We start from the raw sequence: 16,939 nt of genomic DNA, 5'->3' as shown, positions 1-16,939 counted from the left end.
GAGAGTCAGACTGGTAACCCGAAGGTTGTGGGTTCAAATCTCAATACCAGCAGGAAATTTCTGAGATGCCCTTGAGCAAGGCACCTAACCCCCAATTGCTCCCGGGCACCACAGCAAAAATGACTTCCCACTGCTCCGGGTGTGTGTATCCCAGTTTGCAGTGTATGTGTTCACTACTCACTACTCCTAATGCGTGTGCACTAACTGGATGGGTTAAATGCAGAGGACAAATTCCATACTTGGGTTACCATACTTTGCCTTTACATATCTCTATAACTATTACAGTTCTTGAAACTTCTGAAATCATAAAATGAATCTTGGTCTGTTAAAAAGTTGCTAACCTGTGTATGTTGCATGTGTGCAGGTTTGTAGTACTACAGTAATCCTTCATTTCACACCACAAGAAATGCTGAATCATGCGATAGTTTAATTAGTCTGCCCAGCGTCTCCTCCATATGCCCATTTGTGTGATATATTTGCTAGACATTTTTGATTTACATGCAGGAAAGATGAAATGAAGGGGTGGAAAGAAGGAGAGGGAGAGAAGGAGAGACGGATTGGATTAACCTTGAGAAAATAAGTAGGGGCCATAAAGAATAAATTGCTTAATCATCCTTCCCATCACTCAATGATGTTTCGTGCTGTCGCGCTCGCCATAAAGCTTTGTGACAACAGTGTGTCCGTATGAATGTGGGTGTGCGTGGGTGTGTATTTATGATCACACATACAGAGGTTAACACTTCTGTCAGGCTTGCTTTCTCCAGATCTGAATCAGTGTGAAATAAAGCTTTGACCATCACAGAGTCACCATTGACTCTCTCCTCGAAGCTAGTATGACTATTGACCTGAGACCTGTGTTTTCACTCACTGCAGTCTCCGTTCCAGCTGACAGGAGTGCAGCATTGCTGTCAGGGAACAAAGCACTCTGGGACAGCATTAAATTCCTCCTTGTAATTAATCTCCTCCCACATACACAACTGCCACATTCATTCCTTTAAAGTGACAGTTCACCTAAAAATTAAAATTCTGTAATTTCCTCAGTCTCATGTTGATGTAAACCCTTTTGACTTTCTTTTCTGGAACACAAAAGGAGATGTTTTGAATATTCATAGTACCTTTTTTTCATACAGAAGCATATAGTGACCAGGTGTCCATTTAAAAAAGCATAATAAAATATGACTAGTGTGCAATTGTCACAATCAAGTTTAGTTAGTTTCATTTTCATGGACTTTTAGTTTGCATTCATCCGTTGCCTGGAATATTTGAGAGATTGTTATGTAAATAAAGACTTTGTTTTGGAACCTTTTTCATCCTTCTCTTCATCATCTGAACCTACACGTGACAGCAATACTCCAAGCATATTTGCAAACAAAATAAAGTTTTTAGAGCATGCGCTACTGATGTCAAATGCCATTGCCACTCATGTCTCTCATAACTGATTGTGACACAGCAAGACTGATTGTGCGTGAATTGAAACAGATCCTTCACCCTCACGCAAAATTCTTGATTGTGTAGATTCTTATTGAAATTGGATTATTATTGACTGGATTTTGCCTGCGAAAATTCACCAAACAACAGTAAATGTGAACATCCTTAAAGGTAGGGTAGGCAATTTTTGGAGAGGCTAGCAATAGCGAGCAAGCTTTGAAAGAATAAGATCCCACCTTCCCTTTGTAGCATCTCCAACCAAAACACATGAACACATACAGCAGGGAACAAACAAAAGCATCACAAGAGACGGTTTTAAACTACCTCATGTCTCAGAGCACATAACAGTACAATAATAATGAACATAATGAGACGGTGTAAATATGCTTTCCATTGACGCGAATGAAGTCCATTTGTCACGTGAACTGCCATGAGCACAGTCTGCTCTGGTCCAGAGACATGAGAGCACAGAGTGGATCATATGCGTGAATCGGCACAGACCACAAAACGTATCGGACCCATTTCAATTCTGCACAGAATGCTGTATTTTAAAGCGATATGGAGGAGATTACGAGGAAACCAAAGCTTTACCGAGCTCAACGGCTCTGATCGAGCTGTTATATAAACAAAATGCTATTGGCTATTTTTAAAAAGGTGCGGGGGTGTTTGATATATCTCACCCTGTTTTCCTGTTTCAGTTGAAATTACGTCAACACACTGAATAATGCTGCACGTTCCAAGACACTTCAGCGGACCTTTAAGAAAGGGTGTGGGGTTTAAGTGGACAAAATGAAGTCTGTCATACATCACCAGAAGATCAAGTTGACATTTTGATTAAAAATTACGAGGTCCAAAAAAACAAAACATGCACGATTGTTCACAATGAGATCAATAACATGCATTTAGAACAGATCACTTTTATAGATCACTTTTATGGTGCTTTATTGTCGTTTTTGGAGCTTGTCAGGCCATGATTTATTTGTATAAAAAAGAGCAGTGTAAATATTCTTCAAAACATCCATGTAAGAGTTCCATAAAAATTTAAAACAACATGAGGATTAGTAAATAATGACAGATTTTTATTTTTCATTATTTTTATTTTTAGGGGATCTATTCCTATACCCTGCAAATCTTTCAGGGAAAGCGCTTATTTCAGGCAAAAGCTATATTTGGGAAGCATTATGGGTAAGATGCTCTAAAATCTGCCTCTTTTGCATTATGTGGTTTGTATTTGGTTGCCCGTTGAGAATGATTCAGCTCTGAACCAGTAATTTTCCGGGACATGATCATAAAATGAAAGAATCCTGGTCTCCATTCCACTAGTATACTAATGTTGTGCTGCTTGTCAGCGGCACTTGGGGCACGTGGGTCTGGCTGTGTTTATTTTATGTGCCCTTAGAGCCAACATCTGTGAATAATGTTACAAAAGCAGGAATAAATTCCAGCTCTCTGTTGTGGTTTGCATGGCTAGAATTGAGACCAAACTCACTGCTGATCCTGCTGTGAACGATTTACCCTTTGTGTCTCACTCCCTCTCTCACAGACTGCAGTTTGCCATGGATGGGTAGCATCACATTCACTCTTGCACAGAACATAAATTACAGACAGGTTTGTGGCAACGAAAATACTTACGCTATAGAATCAAAACTCCTCCCTTCCCCCCTTCTGTTTACTTTCTTTCTTCCTTTCTTTCTGTCTTTTCAGTATGTGTGAAACAGCGCATAGAAAACAAGTCGTTTATGTGCGGCAGATGGACATCTCCTTTTGTTGTCTGTTAAAATGAAATACAATAAACATCTATTGACTTGTTAAATTTCTCTCTATCTCTTTCACACTATTAGCTGAGTTTCTCTCATTCGCATTAATTTCTCTCACATTTTCCTGCCATTAATTTCTCCCCCTCATCTTTTTGCATTTCTTGTCTATGTGGATGTGTGTACTGTTGTGGTATTGATAAATGTGTGTGTAAGGGATATTGAGCTTTAATGTGTGGTATTGATTGTGTAGAGCGGTTGTCTGGTTTGTATTTCTATTGACTAAGTGAGTTTTAAGTAGAAAAGGTCAAAGAATCAACAGGCGTAAAATGTGAGAGCCATGTGTGCGCTAAAAACAGCAAAGTGGTGTATTTGTCATGGTACTAATTTTTAAAGTGCAGTGAAAATAAAGGTTACCTTGAGACTCTGGGGGTGATGCTGGTGGAGCAATTTTACTGGAATCTTTGCTGATGTGTAAGGTTGCAGTGTTTTTTGGCTTACCTTAAAAAAGTTTGTGTGGGTGTATGTGTGATGTGAGTAGCGGTTAATGTAGGCTTCAATATTAATTTCCTTAAAAGATGAGTACCTCATTATGGATTTTTTTTTTTTTTTTTTAATGACTAATAATATACACAGTGTGTCCATTTATATACAGATGAGGTATTACTTTTTTAAATGTTATTTTAGGTACAATCAGTAAATGTTTGTTTAATTTTACCTTGTTCGTCCGAGTTGCACCAGCGGTTTTGTACATCAAGCTCTTCTGCTCTTGATCTTTAGCAAAACCGCTTGGCTACATCCAAATATGCAAACTTCCCTACTATATATAGTAATCAACATTTGAAGTGGATCAAAACCTTTCATCAAAGTTGTCCTAAAACCTTCTTCTTAGGACAACGTAGTTTTTAGGAAAACTTTGATGTACTTGTTTGATCCACTTCAAATGTTACTGTAGTTGGCAAAAGCAGTAGCTTATGTGAAAAAGTATTTATGAATTATTTATGAATTTCTGTCATTAAGTAGTCACCCTCATGTCATCCCAAACCTGTAAGACTTTTGTTTGTCTTTGGAACACAAATTAAGATATTTTTGATGAATTCTGAGGGTATCTGATCCACACATAGGCAGTTTACGTCCAAACGGCAGCTCAGTATTGGCTCTGTTCACGTGAGCAGCACGTCGCATGTGTGTGATGTTGACGCAGGAGCCGGCCAATACTGAGCCCGCATTCGGACATAAACACTGAAGCTCTACAACGAAAATAGCGTAGCAGTATGAAGGGAAAGACAAATTTTTTGAATAAAGTATTTTTGTTTTGTTTTTGCGCACCAAATGTATTCTCGTCGCTTCTTAATATTAAGGTTGAACCACTGTAGTCACGTGTGTCGACGGTTTTAACGATGTCTTTACTACCTTTCTTGACCTAAAAAAGGTGCAATGTTGTTGCTGCCTATGTGTGGATCAGATACCCTCGGATTTCATCCAAAATATCTTAATTTGTGTTCCGAAGACAAATGAAAGCCTTAAGGGTTTGGGACGACATGAGGGTGAGTATTTAATGACAGAAATTTTTGGGTGAACTAATGCTTAAGCACTCACCCTCATGTCATTCCAAACCCACAAGACCTTTGTTCATCTTCGGAACACAAATTAAGATATTTTTTAATGAAATCCGAGAGGTTTGTTATCTCCCATAGAAAACAATGAAATTACCACATTCAAGGTCCAGAGAAGTAGTAAAGACATCATTAAAATAGTTATTGTGACTACAGCGGTTAAACCTGAATGTTATGAAGCGACGAGAGTACTTTTTGTGCGCAAAAACAAAATAAAAATAATGACTTTAATCAACATTTTTTCCTCTTCCCAGTCAGTCTCTGTTCTCAACGTTTGGAACGACATAAGGGTGACTACTTAATGACAGAAATTTCACTTTTGGGTGAAATAACCCTTTAATGTTATATAGAACCTACTTTTTAACTGTCATGAATTAAGTACCTATTACAATGGAGAAGTGTATGCGATTTCCAACAAAAGGTGCGTTCACGCCATGTCGTAATTACCTTAAATGTGAGATTCCAACTTGTAAAAAGCGTTCACATCCTCTCGTAATTACAACTTGCAACCTGGGCATTTTTGGAGAGCTCCTACTTGTACCACATGAACGCTGTACAACTTGACCACTGCAGATTCATTTAAGCGTTGATAGTGTTGGCATAGAAACGCATAATTTCCAGTCCGAGGACTTGAACAGCTTTGAGTAGAATGTCATGTGTTGTCATCACGAATTTATGGTAATTACGACATGGCGTGAATGCCTCAAATCAAGTGGTGCTCAGTGCAGAGCCAAATGACGTCTAGCCTCTCTGGACGTAATGGGTGGAGCTTGACCTAGTCCAGCTCCACCTCTGTGGACCTAATGGGTGGAGTATTGTTTAGCGATAGGGTTATGGGTAGGGTGGGGTTCTAGCTCCACCCATTAGGTACAGCTGGACGTCAAGCTCCACCCACTCTCTTTAATACCGCGTGGTTTATATACATTTTGCTGCTGATTGAGCTGACATTTTTGACACACCCACCAAACAATAGAAAACGTATCTCAAACCCCATTGCACACCATTGCACACCGTTTCCAGGAAACATGTCGTTCAACCCGGAAGCCATAGCAAAACGTTGTGCACCGATTTGAGCTTGAACGTGCCCCTGCTCCATTTAAAACTGCTTTTTCTAGAAAAGGGTTTCCCAAATTGGGGTTTGTGAGTTGATGAAATGCTAAAAATTAAATGATAAAAATGTAAAATTAAAAATAAAAACGATGAAAATAAAACACTTACTAAAAATATATATATTTTAAATTATATTAGAAATATTTTATTTGTTTACCTGCATGTAATTTGACTATGAACCAACATATGAGAATCGTGAACATGCGAATGTTTTTAAATGATGGAAATATTAACTTAAAATCTCAAGGTATAGCCTACTTCAAATAAATAGATCAAAGGGGTTTGGGTGACAAAATAGTTTAGTATTTCCTCTCCAAAATGAATATTAATTTCATGTGCACTGCATTTTTTTTTCTTTTAATTATATTTTTCAAAAGTGTTTTTTTTTTTTTGTAAAACATTTTAATTAGCAAAATAATATTGAGTGCATTATTGAGTAGGCTATTGATTCTCCATAACATCTTTGATATAGACTCCAAATGTCAATTTTTGAATTCATCATCACGCATAATGATCTTATCATGTCAATGAAATGGTCATGTAAATGGTTCAATGAGGTTGACATTTGGCTGACAGATGTTAGCCTGAATATTTTTTCTTTCTATTGATGTACATAGGTCATTGAAAAGTATACCATCTGAGGTTTTACCGCACAGATTACGTGTTTGACTCTTGCTTGAGAGTGAGTGAGAGAGCAAGCGAGAGAGAGAGAGAGGTGTGTATTTTCCTTTCCCCCTCCGTACTCAGTCTCACTCTACACGTCGCCTCCGTGATCTTCGCCAGCAGTGCTCGCGTGCTCTGTTACCAAGACAATCACGGATCACGAGGCTCGTCGTTCCTTCCCGGCGTCTCCCCTTACCGGAGTCTCGGGCATGTCGAATCCCAGGAAGGACTTTGACGTGAAACAGATCTTGCGCATCCGCTGGAGATGGTTCGGCCACCCCACATCTCCCCCTTCTCCCAGTAACCAGCCTTCGGGAGATCTCTTCAGCAGCAGCGGTGGTAGCAGCCGGGGGACCGGAGGCTCCTCATCCGGCGGTGATCAGCCATCCCTTGGCGGCTGCAATAGCTCCAGCGCCGCTGCCGGTGCCAGCTCGAGTAACGGCAACTCTTCCTCCAACATCAACAACAATCGAAAGTTTGCGGATTCGGGTCCAAACAGTCACTCAGCGGCGGCAGTGGTGGTTAATGCCTCCGCGTGTCCTCGGTCCATGAGCCAGCAAGAGTGCCGGAGCTCCCCGCCGGCGCCTTGGGTCTTCCCGGCTCACTCGCGCTCTAGCGAGAGCCTGGAGCCGCTCCAACAGCAGCAGCAGCAGCCGCCGCCGCCGCCGCAGAAGCAGCAGTCCACGCGTGTATCAGACGCCCCTGGCCCTGGAGACGAGGAGAACAATAATAACGTGGAGTCTGACTCCAGCTCGTGCAGGTATGGGAAGTATTACTGGTGTGGTTCCAGTCGAGCACAGCAGGGCGCTTGTACTGAAACTGGTACCACTTCACAACAGATGTATCGCCAGCTGTTCTCTATTAAGATTAAACTATGTTACCACGAGCCCTCCTTTTTGTTTCCTCACACTCTCTCTGTATGATAAATAGTGCATATGGTGTATTCAAATAATTAACTGAATGTCAAAAACACTGTTTATAATAGAGAGTAAAATGTGCTTGCATTTATTTTTCCGTAAATGTGAAGGCTTTGCAATTTTCTTTTAGTGTGTCCTTTTTTGTGTAATGTATCTTTGTGGAATTTATTTATTTTAGGTTAAATCAGCTTGTTTCTTGTATCAATTGTGCTGTTATAGTTGGTGTTGGCAAAAAGGAAATGCATTCACACCTTAATGTTGAGTACAATGCACTATAAATATAGGCTATTGTATGTAATGCAATATAACTGGGCAGTTGATATGACATTTTTTAGGGGGAAGCTGACGTGTTATTCGGTGACATAATCATTAAGAAATTATTAAGCATGAAGCTTTTATGACCTCATATTAACTGAGAAATTGCATTGAATATATGTACTTACAAAAATTAATTTGTCACACCACAGTAAAAACGAGCTAGTGAAGGCAAAAAGGATGATTAGAAATGGTGAAAAAAGAAATCTTGACCAGTTATGGGAAAAACCACACCACACCTTATGTTTAGGAGGTTGAATAACAACAGCAGTCAAATATTTCATAGATTTTGACATATGTCTTATCGAAAGTGTTCTCTATGGCTGTAATATATGTGTTGGGTGTGGTGTTACTTCACCTAAGATTGGCAATTCTGTCATCATTTACTCACCATTTTGGTGTTCCAAACCTGTATGACTTTGTTTCCTCTGCAGAACAAAAAAGATTTTTTTTGAAGAATGTCCTGATGTATCTTTTTCATGCAGTAACAATGAATGGTGACTGATGTCAAATCTCGAAAGGATATAAAAGTACCAAAAAAGTGTAACTGTTATGTGCTATATTCCAGGCCTTAAGAAGCCATACAGTAGTTTTGTGTGAATAATGACTCAAATTTAACTTGTAATTCACTGTTAATCGTCTGACCTGTGTTTTGGGAAATGCTGCCCTGGGTTGCGTTTCCGAAAAGCATCGTAAGCTTAATTAGATCGTAGAATCATTGCCATTGTAGAACAAATGATCTTTTCCATGGGTTGCCAGGTCTGTGCAACAAAAGTAGCCCACTGGCCAGTCAAAGTAGCCCAAAAATAGCCTAATGCTGTTTTCTCCATTGGGTGGACAACTTATCCACTGAATTTGTACATCTGGGGGGTGTTTTGGGGGTGTTGGAATGCCAAAATCATACGTACGGGGGTGGAAGTCAACCCGCGGAAAAAAAAAAAAAAAACTTTCGGCAACAACTTAAAAGTAGCCCAATTCCTCTGGAAAACTTCAGACTTGGCAACACTGGTCTCTATGGTTAACTTAGCTCACAATGCTTTTGAGGAATGCAGCCCAGATAGGTTTTGTGAATTATCAGCTGATTCACTGAAAAGATTAGACTGAAATGCATAATTTGTTCACAAATCAGACATCCAGTCATCTCTCATGATTGCTTAATGCAAGTCTAGGGCGGATGTCAAGTTTGTCACTGTGTTTCTCACACAATCACTATTGTATGGCTCCAGAAGACTTGGAATATAATACATTACTTGTTGGACCACCATGGTATTTGATAATTTTTTTGCATCCATTATGAAGCTTGACATCTACAAGAATCAGTCATCATATTTCATTTTATTTCATGATAAAGACAATATTTCTCCATTTGTGTTCCACAAAGAAAAGTAAGCCTTGGAACAACACAACAGTTCACAAATGATGACAGAATTTTCATTGTTTGGTGAACTATCAATGTGTGAGAAAGATGTTTTAGATTTGTACTCCTTTTGTGACATGAAGCTGTTATCTCACCCATCTCACTGATGAATTAGCTCACTTGCGTGTAGTAGAGCGATTATGATGTAATATCCTCTAAACACTTTTGCTTAGGTAAAGAAGTGATGTGTACATAAATTGTGCGTAATGTTCCTTCACAGATCTTTAGCGTGATGAACAGCTGTGAAACTTTTATGCAAGAGTTCAAAAGATACAGATAAAACAGACTTTAGTTCTGTGAGGCGTTACAATGCTTTATGGCATTGCAGAATGTTACTGTACATGCTTTATCTGTGTAGTGTGGACTGGAAAAAGACTGTACAAGGGTGTCTGTCTTCCTGATCTGATACCCATTCTTAGGTTTGACGGTTCATTCTGTGTTCTTCTCTTAGTAATGACCTATAAATATGTGCCAGCATCTGTGTTGCTTGTTTGACTGTACTGTGGACTTCTCTGATACTAGCCTGTGTGAGTGGATATGTTTACTAGGTTTTTTTTTTATATGAGAGAGAGCGAAGGATGTGGTTCTGTCATTGTGGTGTAGCTCTGAAAGGCACTTAGTCACTCATCACCTTGGAGACGCTAGATTGAACCTATTGCTGCTCCTTAAAGTTCATACCAGGAAGACATAACCACACAAACACACATGTAAGAGACTGAATCTGAAAACTGTGAGAACTGTGTCTCTCACCACCTTGATATTTAACTCAAATATGCACCCTCTTAATGCAATTATAATAAGATTTAGGCAATATTGCAATTGAACTCACTGTAAAACATTTTCAGCTGGTTAAACTTAGAAAGGAAAGTTCACCTGCTGCCTTAAAAATGTGAGTTAACTCAACTAAATATAAGTTAACTCAACTTGAAGATAATCTTTGTTTCAACTCACAAATAGTCAAGACAATGCATTACTTTAAGTTTAAATTTGAACTTAAAGTAATGCGTTGTCCTGACTATTTTTTGAGTTGAAACAAAGCTTATCTTCAAGTTGAGTTAACTCTCATTTTTAAGGCAGCAGGTGAACTTACATTTCTAAGTTTAACCAGCTGAAAATGTTTTACAGTGAATGTACTTTGAGCAAATTGATGCGATTTAAGCTCATAATCATCTTTGCACAAAATCAAGCATAAACCAGCATGAATTCCCTGTTGGTCCAGGATGGTTTATGCTGGTTAGAGCGGTTATAGTGCTGGTACTAGTCTATCTGGTGGACCATCATGCTGTTTTCAATCAAAATTGAGCTGGTATAGCTGGTCCACAAGCACTCCCATTTCCCATGCTGGGGACCAGCAAATGTAACGGAGGCCAGCTAGTAGGTTCGAGGCCTGCACAGAGCGGGGCGAGAAGGACCTGAGGGGTTACATTGGTGCCATGACCCAAATGGGAGTAAGGTTTAGGGGGGTGAGTGTAACGGAGGCTAGCTAGTAGGAGCTGTGCGAGTAAACTTCACTCCCCTGGCCTCAAGAGGCGCACTAGCGACTGACGCTATAGACTGCAGTTTTTAGCCTCCCTGGCCCTGTTTCTACCTGGTATTAAGATGCTTTTTGGTCGATCTGATCACAAGTGGACGAGGGAGACACATACCTGTTTCCTTGTCTCTTTTGTTCACTTTCAACAACTTCTGTCCTGATTTCTTCGAGGGGAGGGTCTATGGGTGGGTAAATGTATGGATTTTTTTAGATCTTTCGATCTAATGGACAAAATAAGCTTGCGCAATTTACATATGAACACGCCTGGAGATGACGGAAAAACATACAGAGAGCTTTCATTTCTGCTCCGATAGCTGCAATACCACGCCGAATGCTGTAAAGAAATCAGGAATGGTGAGAGAACTGTGTTTGGTACTGTACGTTTTTCATCTCAAACCAAACTTGTTTAAATCCCGTCTGGCTAGCGTGCTTCCCATAATGTTTACATGTTAGATCAGTAGGCGGTCTTTAGTGTCTGTTCAAACACATTCAACCACATGAGCTTTTCCGCTACGAAAGCAATCTGGTCGAATGCGTTTTCGACTACCTCTGGAAGTGGTCGAAAGTGGACAAGCTCAAAACGTTTTACAACCCGTTTACACCTGTATTTAACGTCATCCACTTGTGATCCGATCAACCAAAACGCATCTTAATACCAGGTGGAAACAGGCCCCTTGTTAGCGCGCCCGCCTCCCAATGCTGGAGACCCGGGTTTGAGGGCCGCACAGAGCGGGGCGAATAGGACCTGAGGGGATACACAAACAAGCAACCAGCATCCCATGCTAGTCCCAGCATGCAAAACATACCCTATGCTGGTGACCAGCAGGGCTAGATTTTTCTGCAGGGTAACTATAATCGTAGTAAAACATGTGGCGTATGCTGATTTTAAACGCAATAAACAAGAATGTGAACACTTAAATTGCATCTATTCCACTCTGTTGTCATTCTCAGATTCATAAAAATGTCGGTAAAGAAGGCATCAAATTTTTGGGGTGCTGAAGAAACTGACCTGATGTTGACAATGTTGCGTGACGTGAATGCAGTATACTGTTGGTCAAAAACATAGTGCGTTCGGCTGAGTCATGTAAGTGGTTAAAGGGATAGTTCACCCAAAAATGAAAATTTGATGTTTATCTGCTTACCCCCAGGGCATCCAAGGTGTAGGTGACTTTGTTTCTTCAGTAGAACACAAATGATGATTTTTAACTCCAACCGTTGCGGTCTGTCAGTCTTATAATGCTTGTCAATGGTAACTCCATCTATAAGAGTCAAAAAAACATGCACAGACAAATCGAAATTAAACCCTGCGGCTCGTGACGACACATTGATGTCCTAAGACATTAAACAATCGGTTTGTGCGAGAAACCGAACAGTATTTATATCATTTTTTACCTCTAAAACACCACTATGTCCAACTGCATTGCGCATCCGGTTGGTGAGGTCTGAACGCGCTCTGACAACGGAAGTGATCACTCACACTCATTGAAGTATAAGCGCGAGACATCACTTCCGTCATCAGAACGCGTTTTCAGACCTCACCAACCGGACGCGCAAGTCAGTTGGACATAGTGGTGTTTTAGAGGTGAAAAATTATATAAATACTGTTCGGTTTCTCACACAAACCGATTGTTTCGTGTCTTAGGACATCAATGTGTCGTCACGAGCCGCAGGGTTTAATTTGGATTTGTCTGTGCATGTGTTTTTGATTCTTATAGATGGAGTTCCCATTGACAAGCATTATACGACTGACAGACCGCAACGGTTGGAGTTAAAAATCATCATTTGTGTTCTACTGAAGAAACAAAGTCACCTACATCTTGGATGCCCTGGGGGTAAGCAGATAAACATCAAATTTTCATTTTTGGGTGAACTATCCCTTTAAATATACTTGCACCTTGGCTCAGAATGGTTTTATGATAAGAGATTTATTATTCGCTTCAACCTTTTCGAACTTTATGAATAAGGTTTAAGTGGTGCGTGTAAAGGAACTGGAAGCAGGCAGTGTATGTGTGTTTCTAAAGCACGTATAGTAGTGCCATCTGCTGTTTAAAAACTAAGCTCAGAATCGATTCGAGAGAGAATCGCAATACATCGGAAAATATCAGAATCGCTCCAGATTCTTTAGTTCATGAATCGAGATTCAATGTATTGTCCCAGCCCTTTATGTGTTTTAAATTTGATGCAAGTAGATTGAAACAATGGCCAGTAACACACCTACTGTATGTGAGTTGTGCATTGGGGTATGTGAATAATAGTGATAAAAATAACCACAATTCTTAGTGAATAATCAGAGTATTGAAAATGGATTGTAAACGGGAGTGAAGAGGTTTGCTCGTGTCACATAAACATCTTACTGCGATTAAGTCCTTACTCTGATTATTGGAAATAATCAAATTTTTGGTGCACATGTAAACATAGTCAGTGATTTTTTTTTTTTTTTTTTTTCGCCCTCCAAATGTACTTTAGTGAAAATTGCCCTCATCATAACATTCACAATTCACAAACCACATATGTGCCTTTGACTGCCACATCTTTGTTATTTCAAACACAAGTTTTGTTATAGAAGCACAAATAGGTAGTGACTATTTGGGAATTCAAGTATGACTTCAGGCCCTTGGGCTGTTTATGACTTACAAGAAAGCGAGAGAGTGATATGGGGGGGGAGAGAGAGAGAGGAAGATGAAGAAAACTGTCTAGCCAACTGAAAACTGCAATTACGATCTTGAGATAATGGGGCAAAGCATCTGATATCCGTTGAGCATTCAAACCAGGGCTCTCTCCTGTCTGCCTCCGGCTCACACTTCCATTTATGTGGACACTCATACACATTTTATTCTACAGGCAACTATAGAGCAATGGAGAGTGTGGGAGGAATCCTTTATTTTGTGGTTAAATTCTCCATTTGATGTCTGGGATTAGAGAAAGATGGGTTTTATTTTGGTCTTCAATTTATAGTGTAGGCTATGTATTTTATCTTTTTTATGTCCAGAGGGATGAGTAAAGCCTGTGCAGGAGAACACTTTCAGTAATCAAATGATGTTCAAAACTCATTTTTGCGTATTATCAAGTAAAAAATGTAAAACTTTATTACCTAGTATATTAGGCTATATATTCTGTCATCATTTACTCAGCCTCATGTCGTTCCTAACCCTTTACCTTTAAGATTTTCGGTCATCTTCCGAACACAAAGCGCTTCACACTTGGGCGTGTCTAGAACAGGCAGGTTAAAACTTGTTTCTTGTATGTGTCATAATTGAGTTTGCTGATTTGGAAGTAAATTGATATTTTGGACAGCTTGTCTTTAATTTCCCACATGACACCAATTTTCCTTTTCAGTTCCATTTCCTCCTCCTCTTTCCTCTCCCTCTTTTTTTCACCTCTTTCCTTCTCATTTTTATGGCTTTCTATGTGCATGGCTCTTCGTCTCTGTGAAGTTGTCAATATATGAATGTGTGGTTATGTGTATCCATTTGTAGAATAAGACTCAGAGTCTTGTAAGATGCTGTTTGATATGTGTTTCCATAATTAATGTTCACCAGACTTTTCTAAAATGTAAAATCCCTCTTTTTCCCTCTCTATCTGATATATTCCCTTCTGAATTGGCCTACAGAGGCCTAAATCTGATCCAGATCTCCAAATGTTGTCGTAATCCCAGCTCAAATCCATTCTGAAGTGACAGCAGATATCAGTGGAGCTCATTATAGCCTGGAAACCACCTCACTTCTCTTTAACCTCAATTGAAGTGATCAGACATGAATATGCATATTTTAACTTTTCATTTTGAAGGACTGAATGTCAGATCTTTTGACAGCATGAGGTTTAGAAAATAGAGCAGAATACTCATAAAATGAGAAGGAGACAGGGATGTAGAGAGAGCCTTATGCTTGTAGGCGAATGGAAACTAACAATAGCATAGACTGAAATAATGGAGTGATTAGGGAAAAGGGCTAGAGGGCGAGAGAGAGGGAATTCTGAAAAGTAGAATATGAAGTTCACAGAAAGGAAAGAATGAAAAATAGTGTCTCCAACAGTGTTGGAGAAGCTGCTTTGAAATTGTAGATTCCCAAGCTTAACGCTACTCAAAACTTGAAGTTAAATTGCAATGTTATAATATAGCTGCAAGCAGCGATGATGGGCCCAAGCCCGGTGGCACCGCCAACCCGGTGGCTTCAGGGCAACTGTGCACCGCAGGCAATAGTCATTTAAAACGGTTAAACATAAAAGGACTATGTCATTTGAATACACCACATTTACTGCAGCAGTTGGTGCCCATATGATCACAAACCACAACAGCCACATCAATGAGATCATTTAAATTTAGATGAATTTCTTGTCATAGTTCAATTTCAAATGTCATAGTTCAATTTCAAATGAGTGCAGAATATCATTCTAGTCTGCCATATCTGTGTTTTTCTCAGAGAGAGAGACAGAGAGAGCGAGAGAGTGTGAAAAATCCACATTCAAACCAAAATATCTGACTTCCTGTTGGTCAGAGCTAATGACTGTAAATTAGAAAGTTGTCCGGCTTAATGAGAACAATATGCGTACCGAGTTTGGTGACTGTAAGTTAAACTAACCCCCACTTTTGTCAAAAGGTGGCGCTATAGAGGCCCTCCTCCCCGCCCGTTTCTAAGGCTTTGCCCATGTCTATTGGATGACAATCCTGACATGTGTGTTGAGTTTCATGCAATTTGAAGCATGCTAAGAGTCTCAAAAGCATCCAAAACAAATATTGAAGTTTGATCTGTTGCTATGGCAACAGTGTTTGAAAAATATCAAAAATCTTTTCACAGGTCTACATTCGCCATGTCTTGACATTATTCTAATGAAGTTTGAAGCAAATCGGGTAAAAATAAGAGGGTGATCTCAAAGCATCGGTTGGTGGCGTTATAACTTTTGACTCACAATAGTCACATCCGTGTAATCGGGCTCCTACAACGAACACACAGCTGAAGTTTCATAAAAATCAATCAATGTATGCAGAAGTTATAACACACTTCCTGTTTCCCTTATCTCGCCATAAATTTGTTGCCTCGCCACGGCCAAACCGTTTGAGATTTCAAAAATCCGCTCGCAATTTAGCATCCTTAATGTCTTGACTTCATGCTGTCCGAGTCTGGTGGTGATTGGATTAATCGCCAGAAATATATCAAATTCCAGAGCATGTGTTTTTTAAACAACCCATAGTAGCTGACTTCCTGTTGAGCTGGCATATAAATAAGAGCACGAAAGTTGTTAGGCCCGATGAGGTCTATATGTGTACCCAGTTTCATACTAATAAATGCAAGTGTGTTTGATATACGGACCAAGTTTTCAGACCCCATTCATGGGGGCGCCGTAGAGCCCCTGTGCCACACCCGGGTCCCAGCCTCTGTGGCATCCTAATGGCCGCAGATTTCAATGTGTGTGCCAATTTTCAAGAGTTTTTTAGCCCTAATTAGATTACATTTAAGGAGGCTATATTTTTTATGCTATATAAATCCATTCATCTGTCCATTATCCAATCCACTTGTCATATGTACGGTCGCAGGGATGCTGGAACCTATTCCAGCATCTTGGGCCATAGGTACTATACAAAAATATTAAAATATATGAAATATATAACAACATATAATATTTCCAAAACTATAATTTTGTATGTAATAAAATTAGTTGCTTGTCTGTTTTTCACTCAATTGTAGTTTCCAGTTTTATTTAATGTTTTCTTAATAAATGCAACTCATAAAACATACTAAATCCTACAGCTGAGTTGAAAACTGCATGTTGTTTTAGTGAATCATTTTGTTTTTTTGGACAATTCACATGAATCAGCTTGTTCGGACGATTCACAAAAAATCAAGCAGTTTTAAATTTGTGAGGCCTTTGATTTAACTGTCCAAAAAAACTAAGATGTTGTAAATTCTAGAACTGTTGAAAACAAATGAGAGATGAACATGTTCATTCAGAAATGGGTTCATTCAGTAGTTCATGGTTTTAACTTTTTTCGAACTGCTTGATTGATATGAATCTTCTGCACCAATCGGTTCACTAAAATGAAACTGTCCAGTGCTATATACGAGGGAGGAAGGTTTTGAAATTCTTGTTTAATTATTGCTTTAGTTTTCTTGGCAGTGCTGCATGTGCAAACAATGTGATATAAAAACAGCAGTGTAGCATTTTCACACGTTACACTGGAAAAAGACTATTAC

The 16,939-nt window shown here is 39.4% G+C and overlaps 1 protein-coding gene across 3 annotated transcripts in view; it reads left to right on the top strand.

Annotated features, from left to right (window-relative positions):
* klhl5 (kelch-like family member 5) overlaps window positions 1–16,939 on the top strand; it is a 74,206-nt gene that overhangs the window by 15,803 nt on the left and 41,464 nt on the right. Inside the window, exon 2 of one of the 3 annotated variants that reach the window (XM_051893403.1) lies at window positions 2,972–3,036. The exons of 1 other annotated variant lie outside the window; for it this stretch is intronic. Coding sequence is in view for 1 of the 2 variants with exons in the window: in XM_051893384.1 (XP_051749344.1) it covers window positions 6,781–7,331 (551 nt within the window). In the remaining variant the exon portion in view is untranslated. Of the gene's footprint in view, window positions 1–2,971; window positions 3,037–6,336; window positions 7,332–16,939 lie in introns of those variants that run through there. One more of the 3 variants, XM_051893384.1, reaches the window with a different exon arrangement.

This window comes from Ctenopharyngodon idella, chromosome 1 (assembly GCF_019924925.1).
Source record: "Ctenopharyngodon idella isolate HZGC_01 chromosome 1, HZGC01, whole genome shotgun sequence".
Lineage (NCBI taxonomy): Eukaryota > Metazoa > Chordata > Actinopteri > Cypriniformes > Xenocyprididae > Ctenopharyngodon > Ctenopharyngodon idella.
The sequence above is the reverse complement of the archived record's forward strand: the minus strand, read 5'-3'. Positions and strand labels throughout refer to the sequence as shown.